Source organism: Canis lupus, chromosome 33, assembly GCF_003254725.2.
Source record: "Canis lupus dingo isolate Sandy chromosome 33, ASM325472v2, whole genome shotgun sequence".
NCBI classification, from domain to species: domain Eukaryota; kingdom Metazoa; phylum Chordata; class Mammalia; order Carnivora; family Canidae; genus Canis; species Canis lupus.
Window position 1 is genome coordinate 7,488,127 of NC_064275.1, and position 15,667 is coordinate 7,503,793.

A 15,667-nucleotide genomic window follows, 5' to 3' on the forward strand; every position below is an offset into this window, starting at 1 on the left:
AAAGATTATAAAACACTGTACTATAAATGCCACATCTGGAGTGAAACCTAACCTACAGATAAAATATCCTGGAAAACATGAATAAAACAAAGGCATTTTCACAATTGCTAAAAAGCCATGAAAATGGTTGTTTTTTTTTCAAAATGGAAAAAGTCACTGTGTAAGGAAAGCTCTGATGGTAGTTAAACAATATTGGTCACCGTTCTTCATGAAGCCTTCCTTGAGGGGAAGAGGAAATAACAAAAGAGGAAATAACTAATGTCATTAAACACAAGAGGGTGGCTTAGTCAGTAGAGCATGCTACTCTTGATCCTCAGGGTTGTAGTTTCAAGCCCCATATTGGGTGTAGAGATTACTTAAAAATAATATCTTAAAAACAAACAAAGAAACCCCAAGAAAACCAGAAAGTTGACTCTTGCCTGAGGTGGCTCGCTGCCATTTGATATTCAGACTCAAAGTCCACAGAGAGCAACAGAAAAATACATTATCCTAGTAATATAGGCATAAATGGCCCATAAATTAAGGGAGACAGCAAGAAAGGCAAATTCTTGAATATCTGAGAGGAGAACAAAATTTTATTCTAAAAAGCACTCAGAAAATGGAACAAGAGGTGCCTATCCATCATTAGAAGAGACCACATGTAAAGTCTATGAAAGTGCTTGTTACGTAGTAAATGCTAGGTACATGTTGTCATTTTTGTCATTCTTGGTGATGTGCCTTCTAGTAGATTAGGTTTCAGGGCCTCTTTGACAGTTGAGTGTGTGACAACTAGGGACCAAATGTCAGGTAGAAGAGACACACTTACAGTCAGTCCTTGATATCCAGTACATTTTTAGAATTTATTTTGGCAAAATAAAACAGTAGACTGGGAATCTGACACCTTATCTCTCACTGAGGAAAATACCAGGGTAATTTACCTACTATTAGTACCAGATTTTTATGACAAAGTCTCCTTCCAAGAGAAAGGTAAAGTGATTCTTTGGCTCAGTTTCACCATAAAGAGGTTCTTCTCAGTCCTACTGTCTTGCTGAAAGGTTTTCCTACCACAATGAAGATCTGGTAAGTACCAGAATCCCTTTGGTAGTCATCTTAATTTCCTTGCATCCTAAATGATGCTGGGGGAAAAAATTTAGGATCCAGGGTAGAATTCTATCTCAGAAAAAGAAATCTTTTGCACCATGAGGTGCCCAAGCACCACTTCCCCATTAGTGTAGAAATAGTTTATATAGAACTGACACTCTCTTTGTACTGCTTTTGGAGATCATATTTAACTTGCATATCACTTGTGTTCTCAGTCTAGGCCGCTAAGTCCCAATGCAGTTATAGTTGTGGAATTTGGTACAGTGAGTAGAATCTTGACTCAGAACATTTATGAGCTAAAAGGAACTTGAAAATTTGATTTTTTTTTAAAGAGGAAAAAAAAAAAGCTTTAAGAAGATCAGTGGTTGGTCCACAAAAACTAGAGAAAACTTACTACAATAGTGAACATTTGACCTTTGCTATGTAGTGTTTTTGAGATTCAAAGGGTAAAATATGAGAAATTTCCAGTTGTAAATCAAACTAAATGTTTATCTAGAGGGCGAAAGACTTTGCTTTGGCTCTGTGAAGATCATGGCCATACAAAGAGGCCTGTAGTTTCTAAATACCCTAAAAGGCTACAGTTCTCGACGATACAGAGAGGAGCTGGGATTAAGGAGAGGCTGAGAAAAAAATGTGCTACCAATAAATCCACCGTACTGTAAATACATTACTCGCTGCCTGCTTTCGTTGACTGTGGAATGTAGGCCAGGGTAATGTGAATTCCTGCTGCTGCAGTTGGCACTTTTTAACCATGAACTGATGATTTAATAAACTGTCACTACAGACTTTCTAAAGCAGGTGAAATCAGTGGAAAGGAAAGAAATAGAAATATTCACAGGAAAGGGATATGAATCATTCTTACTTGGTCAACTGCAGCTCCAAGAAATGAAACCTTTTTTTTTTTTTTCTTTTTCCCCTGTGTGGCATTCCTCCATATTACATTGAACAAAAGCATGATTCCTAAAATCTAAATCTTCCACGTGGGGAGAAACTTAGTGTATTAATAAAGAAATGTATATAAGAAGGCGGTTTTAATTTCCTTATAAGAATATTTTTATAATATACTAATATATAATACTGGAATTCTATTTTAGACTCAATTATATTAGCTAACTTACCATTTATATTGACTAACCAATGATATTAACTGTCTTTTTGGATAAAGTGCACCAATCCAAAGAAAGATTCAACTAAGATGATCACAACTAAGGTCTAGGAGGGACAAATGCAAATGAATACACAAGAATGTTTTGCTAGAGTAAAGGAGAGAAATTAATCTGTTAGTCTCTGATAAAGATGATGAAAATACAAAGTTTTCAATGAGGTTTACTCTTGCCATAAGCTACCAAGTGACTTATCTTGGAAAAGTAATACAAGTGGGCTATACGGCATTTCCACCTCCAGACTCTCTGTTCCTTTATTCTAACCTTGTATCTTTAGGTCCAGTCTGGGAGGAAGCATGTCTCATGCCTGTTCAGAGGCAACTTTCAGAGCATTTCTTCTGCCATCAGGCCACCCTCTCTTCTAGAGCCTTTTATCTTCCATTATTTCCATGATCTTTCATGTCTCGCCATTAGTCCATATTTCCATTTATCCATGATTTCCTCCCTCTTCACCTATGAAACAGTTCAAAGGCTCCAACATTCTCAAACTGATAATCCTATTCCCTTGAGAAGGCCTCCCCTTCAAACCATCCTTCCCTTATACTCATTCCTATAATCAAAAGACTATCTGCTTTGCTACCTGGTCTCTCAATTGTATCTTCATCTGCTGTGGTCTGGCTTCTACTTCCCTGAACCCTTGCAACCATGGATCTCCAATGATTTATCCATAGCTCTGAGGTCCAAATGCTCCATAAACTTAGTTTTTTTTTTTTTTTTAACTAATTCGACAGCAAAACCTGACTAGACCTGACCTAAGGCTAATTACATTTTTTATTCATCTGGTGTGGCACACTCACACTTTTTGCTGCAGACATATTAATATATCTGGCATATGTTCTGTTTTACCTTTCTAAGATCTGGAAACTGCTGGATTCTGAAGCATGGCCCATGGGTTTCAGTTACGGGTTTCTGGATCTGCACTAAAAAGTCCAGCATCTCCTCTGATCCCTCCATACCTCAGTGTCATTTCTGAGCACCCCTCCCTGCCTTACCTCCTGAGGCCCTCCTTCCTGGTACTCTCCTATATTTTCAGCAGCAACTTCTGCTGGCTACTCAATCCTTATCCATTTCTTAAGTGTAACTGTGTCCCCCAAGCCTTTGATCTGTGAACTCTTATTTTTCTTGGTCTATACTTTCTTTTTGGATGACATCATTCACACACAAGATTTAATAACCTGCAATCTGTAGACAGGTGACTCCAAAATCTATATCCTATATTTTCAGTTCAGAAATCCCCAAATACATGTTGACTACCAGTTAGACATTCCCGTTTGAAAGTCCTATTGGCCCTCCACACCCAGCATGCACAGACACAAGTGCTTATTCCCCTGTGTTCCTTGCCTTAGTAGCATCATCATCTCACCACTTGCCCAAGTAGAAGCAACAGTATCCTCTTCCTCTCCATAGCCACAGTCATGGCCTACATCCTACCTAGTGATTCTATCTCCAAAGGCATTTCAGCATTCTTCTCCCGTTTCCTAACTGCAAAAATGCATAAGTGTGGCTGCAAATTGGAATTTACCAAAGCAAATAGTTCCACAGAACACCTGTGAGGACTGCATAACTTGCCAAAATCTTGATTTTCTTTCTGATTCACTTCCAATGACTGAGGCCTATCCAGATACCTATGGACCGGAAGAGTCACCACAAATCTCTTTAATTTTTAATTTTAATTTTAATTTTTAAGATTTTATTTATTCATGAGAGAAACAGAGAGAGAGAGAGAGAGAGAGAGAGAGGCAGAGACACCTGCAGAGGGAGAAGAAGGCTCGATCCCAGGTCTCCCGGATCACGCCCTGGGCTGAAGGTGGCGCTAAACCTCTGAGCTACCCGGGCTGCCCAGCTATTTGTTTAGAAACAGATCTACAAAGAAAGCACCTGTTGAGCCAGGTGTTAGGGCAAGCCCTTTGCTCTGAATTTGAAATAATTCCTCTGAGGCAGATCTGAAGCAAGGACAGTTCTGTTTTGGTTCTGGATGTGGTGTATGGACTCAATTTTTCTAGATTCCTCATTAAATGCTATAGCAAGAATTCAACTGAGTGGCTGGAAGGTGGTTTTTTAAAAGCCTAAGCGGATGAAACTGGTGTCGAACCTAGGAATCTACAGAATAGAAGGACTGTGTGGCAAATCCTAGGCTGACTTACTGGATACAGATCTAAAAATTCAAGTTTGTTACTCTGATATCACTCAGAATAAATTTTGAGATAAACTGTGATAAAACATAACTCTTGTCTTGATTTCAGCACTACATTTTACATTCTTAGATTTTTGCTGAGCGTCTATTTCTTAATGTATTATTTCAGTACGTATTAAATATACATGTTGTTTCCCCTCTGCTTTCTGAGCTATAACCTAGAGGAGCTTCTAAACAAGATCCTGGGCTCATTAGGATGCAAACTTGCACCTAGATATGACCCGGAAACTGAACATAACAGAGCCTATTCTGTTCAAGCACTTGTGAGAAAACTGAAGATTATTCCTGTAGGCACCACACCCCTCCAGCAACAGGGGAGTCCCTAATCAACATATGGTGGGACCAGCACCAGGTTTAGAGATAGGATTCTAACTGAACACGTGAAACTGGAAAGTCAATGGGATAAGCCCAATGGAGGCTCCAGGGGGAAGTTTTGCTGTTGTTCCAGTGCTCAAACTTACAGGTTAGAGTTTCTGTGAAAAATAATGTAGAATTAAGGCAAATATTAGATATCTAAAAAGAAAAAAACAATTTAACTATAAGGCATAATTTACTATTAGATATGGTTTAACGAGATTAAGTCATACCAGGACCAACAGTATTACTTCTCTAACAAAAAGGAAAAGCAAACAAAATCACTCAAACCTCCTCTTGTTATCATTAATGACTCAATTGCTATTACACTTTTTTCCTGCAACTCAAAATAAGAAATTGATCTTTTGCAAGTGGGAAAAATCAGCTTTTTTTCTTATGGGTATTTATTATATTGGCTGTTGTGTTTAGTGATGTAAATTGAAATTCTAGACTTCAGAGCACAGGGGCCTCTCTCTGGCTTACGGCCACCTGCAACAACCAGACTATCCCACAGCAGCAATAATACAAATCTGGAAAACATTTATAGCAAGTGAATTCCACCTTGCTTCCAAAATGCCATCATTTCATGCTATGGCTTAGAAATCCTTTAGTTCTGGGAATGTTCCATAGGCTTCTAGGAGCATCTAGAAATTTATAATAATTGGACCTTTAAAAAGAAAGAAAAAATTAGAGCATTTTCCAGATACTCTTTCTCATTAAAAATTAGCTTCATTTGGGTTTTAGAGAACTGTTCCTCTTACAGTGGCTTCCTAAGGTCACTTGAGGATCTAGAGCATTGGTGGCAAGACTCAGGAAATGTCTGGGCCCTTGCGGTTCCCACATCAACTACTTCCACGAATATAAAATTATTTCCCCCCCCATAAATGGACAAAAGAACTTCTCAGATAATAAGCAAGAAATAGATTTATAGCTAAAGAAATCCCTTGTGTATGCAAAATTTCTTATTTCTCAACCTAAGCTATTGTTCCATGAATCGATAAAGTCTAATATTTTTAAAAGATTATTTATTGATTGATTCATGAGAGACACAGAGAGAGACAGGCAGAGAGACAGGCAGAGGGAGAAGTAAGTAGGCTCCCTATGAGGGGCCTGATATGGGACTCGATCCCAGAACCCTGGGATCATGACCTGAGCTAAATAAAGGCAGACACTCAACCACCGAGCCACCCAGATGCCCTGACAAAGTAGAATTTGACCAAAAAAAAAAAAAATCTTCAGTGCTGGATAGTGTAAAATTACTCAACCAAAGATAATGGGTGAACATCATTTCCTCTGTTTGCAAAAACATTTTATTTTTTTATGGAAAAAACTTCAAATTATTTTATCTTATTTCAGTGAACCATTTGAACATAGTATAATTAGCACTGGTAGGTTTATTATTTTTTTTATAGGTCAGAAAGTATGAGAACTTTAGTTCTAAAGGAAAAATCTACCCTTGGCATAATTCCCTATCATTTGATTGTCTCAATGGCTTGCTATAGGAGAAACCACATAACTAGCAGAAATTCTGAGATCATACCATGGATGATTCAACGTGGTGTGGGAACATGAGTGAAATATTGACCTCACATCTATCAGCTCTCAGGTGTCATTGCAGCCGAGTGTGACCGGAGAATGCATTTGGCTTAAACAAGAAATAAATCATTTACCAGGTGGAGTATGTGATACTTCTGGACTTGGTGATGTTTTTGGCTTTGAAGTGACACTCTGGGACACCTTTCGAGCTGAAAGAGAGAACTCAGATCATGAGTCATTTTGTTTCAGCATCTCCCAGTCTTGCTAAACATGGGAGATATGACAAGCTATAAGCCTGACCAGGGATTTTAAAAATGAGAATTAGATAGAAAAATAAACCTTAAGCTCTAAACATTTATCTAGAATTCCAGATACTTTTAGAAAAACGATGTCTGAGATATCACAAAATATGATTAAGCATGAAAGGTAGGATGTAGTTTTTTTTTTTTTTTTTTAGATCTTCTTTTCAGAAGAGATAGATAGCAGTTACATTAAAGGAGGACTGTTCCTCTTTTCTGGATGTTTGCTTGACTCCTCAAATCCAGCCTCATGTCTTTCTGTGAAGATGAATTCAGTGAAGTCAGAGCAGAAGTCACTGAAGCACGGACAAGACAAGCTTAAGCTCAGCTCAGGCAACAGCCGAAAGGGAAGCAGGAGGGCCTAGAGTGAGCAGGCTCACATTCCATGATGGCCTGCAGTGCTTAGGCCCCAAATAAATCTTTAAGCAAATTCACGAACTAAAATTGTCTTCCCCCAACTGTTCCTTTGGAGTAATGAGGTGTTAATGTAACAGATACCAGAAAAAAGGTCTCATTTATTTATGGCTCATTTTACAATTTTAAAAATGGTTTTATAAGGATTATGCTCTTTGATTCTTACCATGATGATGGAAGGAATAATGAGCTTCACTTTAATGGCTTGGGTTAGTGCCTTTCTGTCTGAGGTTACACAGTAATTAAGTACCAGAGATGAGACTTAAGCTGAATGCTGAGGTCCAGACATGAGCACAGGTCCAAACACTTGGGTTCTCTAGAGATCAGTGCTGAGGTCACATTTTACCTTCTTTTTTTTTTTTTAGGCGGAAATAATAAACCTGCCTTAACCCAAAGGATGGTTGTGAAAAGTAAATGTGCAATGTCAAAATGTGAAAATTATGACTATAAATTTTTTTTCCATTTCTAAAAGATTTTTGCCAACTTGACATTGAAGGGTCTGAGTATATTTTGATTCTCATGTTCTTTGCCCTTACATAACCCAGAAGCACCCATCGTTTTGATGGTTATAGGATTTCTAGGTATAAAATTAATAATGAGGTTGTTTACTATTACCTATGAACACTGGAATCTAAAAATCAAAGCTTTATTCAATGACAAAATATTCTTGATGATTTGTTATAAGCTTTTTATTCCACTTTGCCTTTAAAATATTGGCATCTAAGTATACAGAGGAAGAAAGGTTATATGCCCAATTAATGGAATTTCATTCTGAAAAAAGTAATGGAGGAACACACTATGTTGTACTTGAAGTTGTACACACTACTGTGGGGATACCCAACAAGTCTAACAATAATAATTTGCATTCACTATTGTTATACACAAAATATTGTTCATCTAAATGGCCTTTTGAAATTTCTAAGAGCTAGACAAGGTAAGGGAGAAAGTACTGGGATTTGAATATTTATCTTTACAAGATTTAGTTCATATGTGCAACATCTTTAAAAGTCTCTAAAAACCTCCTGTATTGCTAGGATCTATTTAGTAAGATCATTCCCTTGGGTAAGGGAATTCCTAATTTCACCTACTTTTATGTGGAATAATTAGAATGCATTTTCTTTTTCACGATAGATTTCCCAAATCTTTATCTTGCATTAAGGAACACTGGCAAAGCCAGAAGTATCTGGGTTGCAGTTACTTTCTATCCTATTATGGGTGGAATTCCGAGCTACTACCTCAATTAGGCACAATTTTGATGCTGCTAACATTTTCCTTTCCCCAGACTGTAAGTGGTAGTGAAGGTTCCTTTTCTAGGAAATTGGAGAGGTACACCCTCATACTTTTTGAAGCAGACCATGTCACAAATGATATAATTAAATGTATGTGATAGGCCTAGACTGTAAATTCCTTGACCATGGAAAGATGCAATTTTGTCTCATATCCCCAGTGTCTGGCATAGTCAGCATGCAATAAATATTTGTTGAGTGACTGATGAAATGAATTAATCATTTAAGCATTAAGGGGTGATATAATTTGAAATTAGAGAAAAGAGATAGGAGATCAATGGGAACAGACAAAGCATGACCAAGTACATGCTTGGCATAGGCGCCAATGCTAGAAATGTTTGGAAGAACGAAATGCATCCTAATTATTAACAGATGGATTACAGAGGCTGGTTGAGGAATAAAAATTAGATGTCAAATACGGAGAACCTACCAGAGATGTAAATGAGAAACTGCAAGGAGGAAAAGATGAACTTTTTTTGAGGCATGTCAAGTTTATATGGTAGCCCCAAATAGAGATCCTCTGAGGCAGCTGGAGAAACTGGACAAGATCTTGGTTGAGAAGTTAGGGTTAGATTTAATCATTGAGATAAGAGCCTCTTGAAAAGAATCAAAAATAGTTTATATGTTTTTTTTCTCTGGGCCCTTACCAAAATTTTACAAGCAAAACCACTAAAGCAAAGTTATATGATCATTATGTTTTAGGAGAGAAGAAATATATAAAACCTTCATGACATACTGTTAAGTAAAATCTATTGAAAGTTAAAAAAATTATATGGGAATGGCAGGGAGAGGCACATTCAAGGACTGTGGAAAGGACAGGTATTCCCAAGCTCAGAGAGGCAATGGGAATAGGTAATCTACTCTTTAAAAAAATCCCATTCTTCTCCAGCTCCTTTTTCAAATAACGTAACTATAAGGAAGTCTCCTGGAATAAGCTATTCCGATAGCATACTTTTTGATGAAGTTCAAAAATAAATGTAAATATTGTTTAGATTTCAAAGGAAGATCTGTTATACAAGAGTTAAAAAACCCAACTCGCTGTAATTCAATAGAATAATTTCACTAATATCAAACTCTTCAGGCCAGAATATAAAATATGTATTTACCTGGCTGTGTTTGTGGGATTCTTGGATGTGGAGATGTTTTTGGTTTGGGAGGAGCACGCGGTGTCTGCTTGGGAGCTAAAAGAAAGAATATAGGTTTGGAGCTCTTGAGCGCTTCAAGAATCACAGTATCTAAGCTTCTAGGATCTCAAAAATGAAGACCTAAATACACAGCAATTAATGCAATTAAAGCTTCCAAAGAACCACAAAATACAGGAAGATAAATTTCTTATATTATTATAATGGAAAGCAAAACAAGAAACTACATTACTACATTAAATGATGTCCAAGATATTCACTTGGCAAATGAAAGTGTTGGAATTTCAGAAATATCTAATCAAATACCTTTTCAATAGATTAAAAGTAAATTTCATGATAGTAAGAACTCATCCTAATTACAAGTTTATACCATTTTACCAGGATATCCCAGTACAATATTTTTAGGTGCAGATAAATACAATTTCCTCTAAAAACAAAGTTAGCATGTTACATTCCAAATATACCTAGAAAATAAATGCATTTTAATAAAGTGATAATGGAAAAATCTTATTAAGCAAAGCACAGTTTTCCTTGGTCATACTGGGGAAGAAAAACTGAGCAAAAATGGAAAGGATACATTCCTGAGAAATTTATTCCTTTCTTGGGCAATTCTTAAAGTAGTTCTAGGACATTCACTGTAAAAACCAATGGTTTCTTTACCAAGAAAATTAGAAGTATATCCTGCTGGAGAAAAGGAATGATTAAATGGGAGGTTGCAGCCTGTGGAAACACCTCATTTGGTATAAACAGCTTAAGAGAAACAAAACGTTTTTCAGGATCATGGAGTTTCCGGCACCTTAAGGAAGGCTTGCTGAAAATAAGAGTTTTTAGATACCAGAAGTTTCTAACAAGTCTGCATATAGTGGTTGCAGTGGAATCTTCAGTGGAATTGCCTGTAGAGAAATGAACACCAAGATATGCAAGAAATTGTACTGGTATAGGAGTGTGAAGATTTAGAGCTTCCTTTGTTAATCGCTCAGTCTATAGCCTCACGTTCTCCACCAAAAGTAACAAGAGTTTTAAGAGCCCTTCCAATCCTGAAATTCTAATTCTAAGAGTTCCTTTCAGTCTTGTGACTTTCTCCTTGCTTATGGAGGTTCCTGATAAGCTATTTGCTTCTCCCAGGATATGAAGTAGGTACCACTAGAAGTACTCACAATTAAACATTTCAATCATATCCATTAATACAGTTATTTAAAAACACTTGGGAAAAGTTAGAGATAATTAGCACTGACCCAGTTAATGCAGTTAGTGTGAAACTTTGGTAAAAAAAACTGTAAAGTTGAACAGGTAAAATTTAATAAGTTATTTTAGAGGACAATGTAGAAAATTAATATTCATATCACCTTTGGAAATAGACCCATGTGAAATAGTTTAATGACAATCAAAACACAAGTTTGGGCTTATTTTTGATAAACCATCAGTCCAAGAAAGCCTACAGATATTGAGAGGTTTTTTTCCTTGTAAGAAGCAGCACATCACTTAGTTATTCATGTCAGTGATTTGTTTCCCTATATTTCAAATTCCACCATCAAGTAAACCTTTATGACTTGCCAACTAGCTAGTTCGACTTCATTTTTTTTTTTTTTTTTATTTACGTGCAGTGAAATGGCAAAACTGCGGCAGGAAGAAGTGTAGAATAAGGATAAGATGACGGGCCAGTTGTGGCCCATCCTTTATGTGGATTGCACAGTGAAATTTGTTTCTGGAGGTTTCTGTTAATCTCAAACACAAATTAGATAACTTAAAAGATTTTGTATGTGACCAAAGAACTTGCACTACTCAAGGTGATAAAGTACTTAAAATTAGAAAATATATTTATATTTAAAATTCGAATATAAATGTCCTTCTCCAGAAACATTACTATGTCCTGTTTGAAACACCTGCAGAGTAGCTGAGAAAGGTTTTTCAGCCATATCCTGAAGAATATCACAACACCGTCATGTGAATGGCTATAGTTTATACATAAGAGAAGTGAGGCATCAGAAAAGTAGGATCGTCTATCAGAGAATGCGAGCAAAGTGATTAAGTTAGGTGTTTTGATGTCCCATATTGTCTTTCCACTCTTTAGGTTCTGTGAACACTCACCTTCTACGTAAAATACAAAATAATATTTACCAGGCTCGGTCGGAGGCTCATCTGGGCTGGGTAGGATTATAGTTTGGGAAGGCAGAGGAGATGTCTCTATGGTAATTGAAGGAAAGTACCTGGGGTTATGATAGTGCTTCACAAACTTTAAGTACAGATGACAGAAAGGACGGTAACAATTAAAAAAAAAAAAAAGGAGAAAATTGCAGCTCTGTAGCAAAATAACATTCCTACTCCTTCATAATGTATGCAATTTTAAAAATGCTGAGATGCCAGATTCCAAAATACTTTCAAAGTAAGCAATATCCTTACTTTTTAAATCTTCACTTCAAACTAATACCTCCTTCAACAACCCCAGAATAATATATTTACTAGTAACCTTAAAGGGAAAACCCAAACAATAAAAAATGTTAAAGCATGAGCCAGGGAAAAAGCATTGGATTTCACTTAAAATTATAGCAAAAAAAAAAAAAAATCAAACAGGTAATGACTATGATGGAATGAGTGTTAATGGAAAGTATGTTGCTAGGGCAGAAATATAAAATGGATCACCATACAAAAGGAAAACTGAAATATTCAACACGATACAAGCTAGCAGAATGTTCAATGTTAGGAAAAAGATGCTTTAGGTGTAACAGTTTCACTGACTTAAATGGAGAAAGAGGCCAACGTCTAGATACAAAACTGAGCAGAAGAGACTTTTTGGACGATGGTTATGAATAGAAGCACCTAGAAAGAAAATTAACTGCCATGACAAAGAATGATGCTGCAACATGAATTCACAATGAGAGAGAACCTGAGGTTCTCAGGTGATGGTGGCGACGAGGACAAAAGCTGCAGAGGCATGTCATTACCTAGTGTGCTCTCGGGTAGCTCAGACACATTTGTAATAGATTCCACAACTGTAGCAAAAAAAAGGAGAACAAGTTTAGAAAACTTTCAGATGCTAAGCTACAGCCAAGTATTTCTCTCTTGAACTTGAATATAAACACGCCTCATTCTCTTCGGAGTTTGCATCCTATTTTAACAGATAGGACAATGGATTTAGAAAAAAGAGAGGACCAAGGGGGGAAATCCTATTCTATCACACTCATTCTTCCACTAATATTAATGTTTTAACTGTCCTTATCTGGCCGTCAGGCACTATGATGCCTCAATATTTTGATACCATAGAGAAACCAGGATTTCTATATTCAGAGGTTAGTTATCATTGCAGTTTTAAGAATCCAAGGATTTTGGAAACTATCGCTCTTCAGTTGAATTCAGTTGTAGAACAAGTATCGCAGCTTGAACTTTCATGTTCCATGGACATAAGAGATGCTAATTTAAAAACTGTTGAGTCATTGAATCAAAGCATGAAAACCTTTACCACCTTCAGTCTTTGGTTCCTCTGGACTGGGTGGTGCTTTGGCAGAGGGATACAGATAATCTGTTACAGTTGGTGCTACGGAATAAACAGGGAATGGCTGGTTAGTGGTGGGCAGGGCGTAACACACTGTCACAGAACACTGTATTTAACTTGAAAACAGAGGTTATCCCAAGTAGATACATTCATGAGATTACATAACATTCAGGTAGACTAGGAATGACTACAATTTAAGAGGACAGAGATGAAGGCAGAAAATCAAGGCAGTGTTCAGTGTGGGCATGTGCACACACACACACAATAACTGGCAGTGTCTTTAGCAATTTCTACCTGGAGCAAAGCGGATAATTTCACTTCCTTACAGATTTTGATTAAGGATTCTAGTAAGAAAAAGACAAAGAGCGAGTCCTTGAAAACATAAAAATGAAAAATAGGATGTGCATATTCATATTTAAGGAGTGATCAGATTGTTAAAAAATTAAATCTTGCATTCAGAGTGAAAGGGAACCAAGGAAATTGCGAAACTTGCATAGCAATACAGCAGGCATCAGCACAATGCGCTGTAGGTAACATTTAAGAGTCACTGGATGAGCACACACAAGATGTGAGGAGCTGTGAAATGTCACAAAGCGTGAGGATGACTTCTGCAATGAGATGGAAAAGCACATATATCTTACTTCTCATTGGGAAACATGTTTACCTATAGCTTCTTTTGATGACTCAGTGCTTAATGTAACCGATTCCAAGACTTCAGAAACTAGCAAAGAACACAAGATGATACAATTCATCAAGGATGGGTTGTTGCCCCATTGAATGGATGCATACAAACTGAACATTTAGAAAAGTGTCTCCTACCTATAGATGTTCAATGTTGGCTATTGTGATAATAACAATATCATTAATAACACTAAGGGAGGCTCCAATAATTGAATTGAATTAGCAGTTTTGTAAGTGTTGTAGGTAACTGTTAACAACCATACCTTCTTCCATCATGAGCACTAAAATGACATTTATACTATATGTTGGCAAATTGAACTTAAAACAAACGTAAAAAAAATTCGAGTTAATGTACTTGGGTCATAAATTTTAAGTGGGTCATTTGGAATTGATCTTTTGTATTATAGTAAATAAATCATAATAAACCATTACAAAAAACAAACAAAAGAAATCCTCCCCCCCCAAAAAAAATCCAAAATGCCATTTAACTAATTAAAGATACGTAAAGAAGTGAAAAGGAATTATAATCCTATGCTAGAAAATTTAAGAGCTTGCGTTTCAAAATATATGTCAGGTGTAGCAACCACATTGTTGACTTAAAATATTTGTTTTCAATTTTGAAGGGCAATATTGTATAGAGTGGTTTTGTTATCTTTACTTGAGTGGGAACTTTCTCCTTCCTTGATGGTCACAACTGAGCTAGCATTGTTTTTCACATAGTAGAGCACTAATTTCACTTACTACTAAAGAGAACTACGAGTTTGTAACCTTTAGTAAGAAATAAAGATAAAATCAATTTTTCTAAGTGTTTTTATTGACTATTTCATCACGTACTTGATTGTTCTCTATGTGATAGAGTAAGCACAAAATAAAATGAAGATAAGTGTGTTTATCAGTTGAATAGCAATTGCTATGAATATATTACTAATGGAATACCAATAGAACATCATGGAAAGAGTCTATACAAATATATAGAGTTACTAAATGTGTATATTTGCTTTTTTTTTTGTATTTGGAAATCAACACTTGGAGTATGTCCCCTGAAGCTCACAACAGTGAACCCAGACAGAAAAAAAAAGTCTAATTACCAGGTTGACTCTGTGTCATTTCTAGGCTTGGTGATGTCACCGGTTTCAAAATAAGAGTTTGCAGTTCAGTGGGAGCTGAAAGAAGAGCATCTAAGTTGTCAAAGTAATTTTGGATATGTCACAGATTTTAGATAATGGGAGCAATGAATTGAAATGCATAGATCTTCAAAATCACAGGGTTATGGAGAGCCATGCAGAGTATACATTATTTAAAGCAGCCATTGACAAACTGTGGCCCTCCCAATCCAGCCCCTTGTCTGACCTGTGAGCTTTTGAATTTTTGAATGGCTTTTGTATTTTTCAATGAGAAAAAAAATTTTAGAGTAATATTTTGACATGTGAAAGTGGTATAAATTCCAAATAAAGCTTTATTGGGACATAATCACAAACTAAGATGATTCAAAGCATATTTTACATATCATTTAACATATTGGTTTTGGTTGCCTTCAACTGAGATACTACAGCAGAATCAAGTAGTTGTGACAGAAACTGAATGGCCCACAAAGTATATTTACCACTTAATATCCTTACAAAAAATATTTGGAAAAAAAATAGGTTCTCACTGACTATTGTATCTGAATCTGAATTCCCACAAGGGCTTTCTTTCTAAGAGCTTCCTACCACTGATTTTATGGTATCATTACCAAAATATGTAGTACCATTTAGGAGCATGTTGTTCTGTGTTCTAGTTTGACCTCCCCCTTGGGCAACCTCATTAGGTATTGAGAATTTTTGTTTTATTTTTGCTATTCCTATCCTTCTATGTACTAATACAAAATACTGAAGTCATTTCAAAGCCCAGTGTTCTCTATAAGTACACATAGGTCTTTCACGCATTTAAATATTTTCTTTATTTTTACCACTCAGTTAAGCAAGTTGCTTTTGTATAAGAAAATTGCCTTATATCTAAAACAACAACAACAACAAAAAGCCCCTGAGA

General features: G+C 36.3%; 1 protein-coding gene across 41 annotated transcripts in view; it reads right to left on the reverse strand.

Annotated features, from left to right (window-relative positions):
- Window positions 1-15,667, reverse strand: part of LOC112640164 (ABI family member 3 binding protein) — a 234,307-nt gene that overhangs the window by 55,558 nt on the left and 163,082 nt on the right. For 20 of the 41 annotated variants that reach the window (XM_035709972.2, XM_035709960.2, XM_035709976.2 and 17 more), the window contains 7 exons: window positions 14,728-14,802; window positions 13,623-13,679; window positions 12,929-13,000; window positions 12,411-12,458; window positions 11,557-11,652; window positions 9,433-9,507; window positions 6,462-6,536 (listed from right to left, as the gene is read on the reverse strand). In XM_035709972.2, the coding sequence (XP_035565865.1) occupies window positions 6,462-6,536; window positions 9,433-9,507; window positions 11,557-11,652; window positions 12,411-12,458; window positions 12,929-13,000; window positions 13,623-13,679; window positions 14,728-14,802 (498 nt within the window). The remainder of the gene's footprint in view (window positions 1-6,461; window positions 6,537-9,432; window positions 9,508-11,556; window positions 11,653-12,410; window positions 12,459-12,928; window positions 13,001-13,622; window positions 13,680-14,727; window positions 14,803-15,667) is intronic. The other 21 variants (XM_035709991.2, XM_035709990.2, XM_035709962.2 and 18 more) reach the window with 12 other exon arrangements.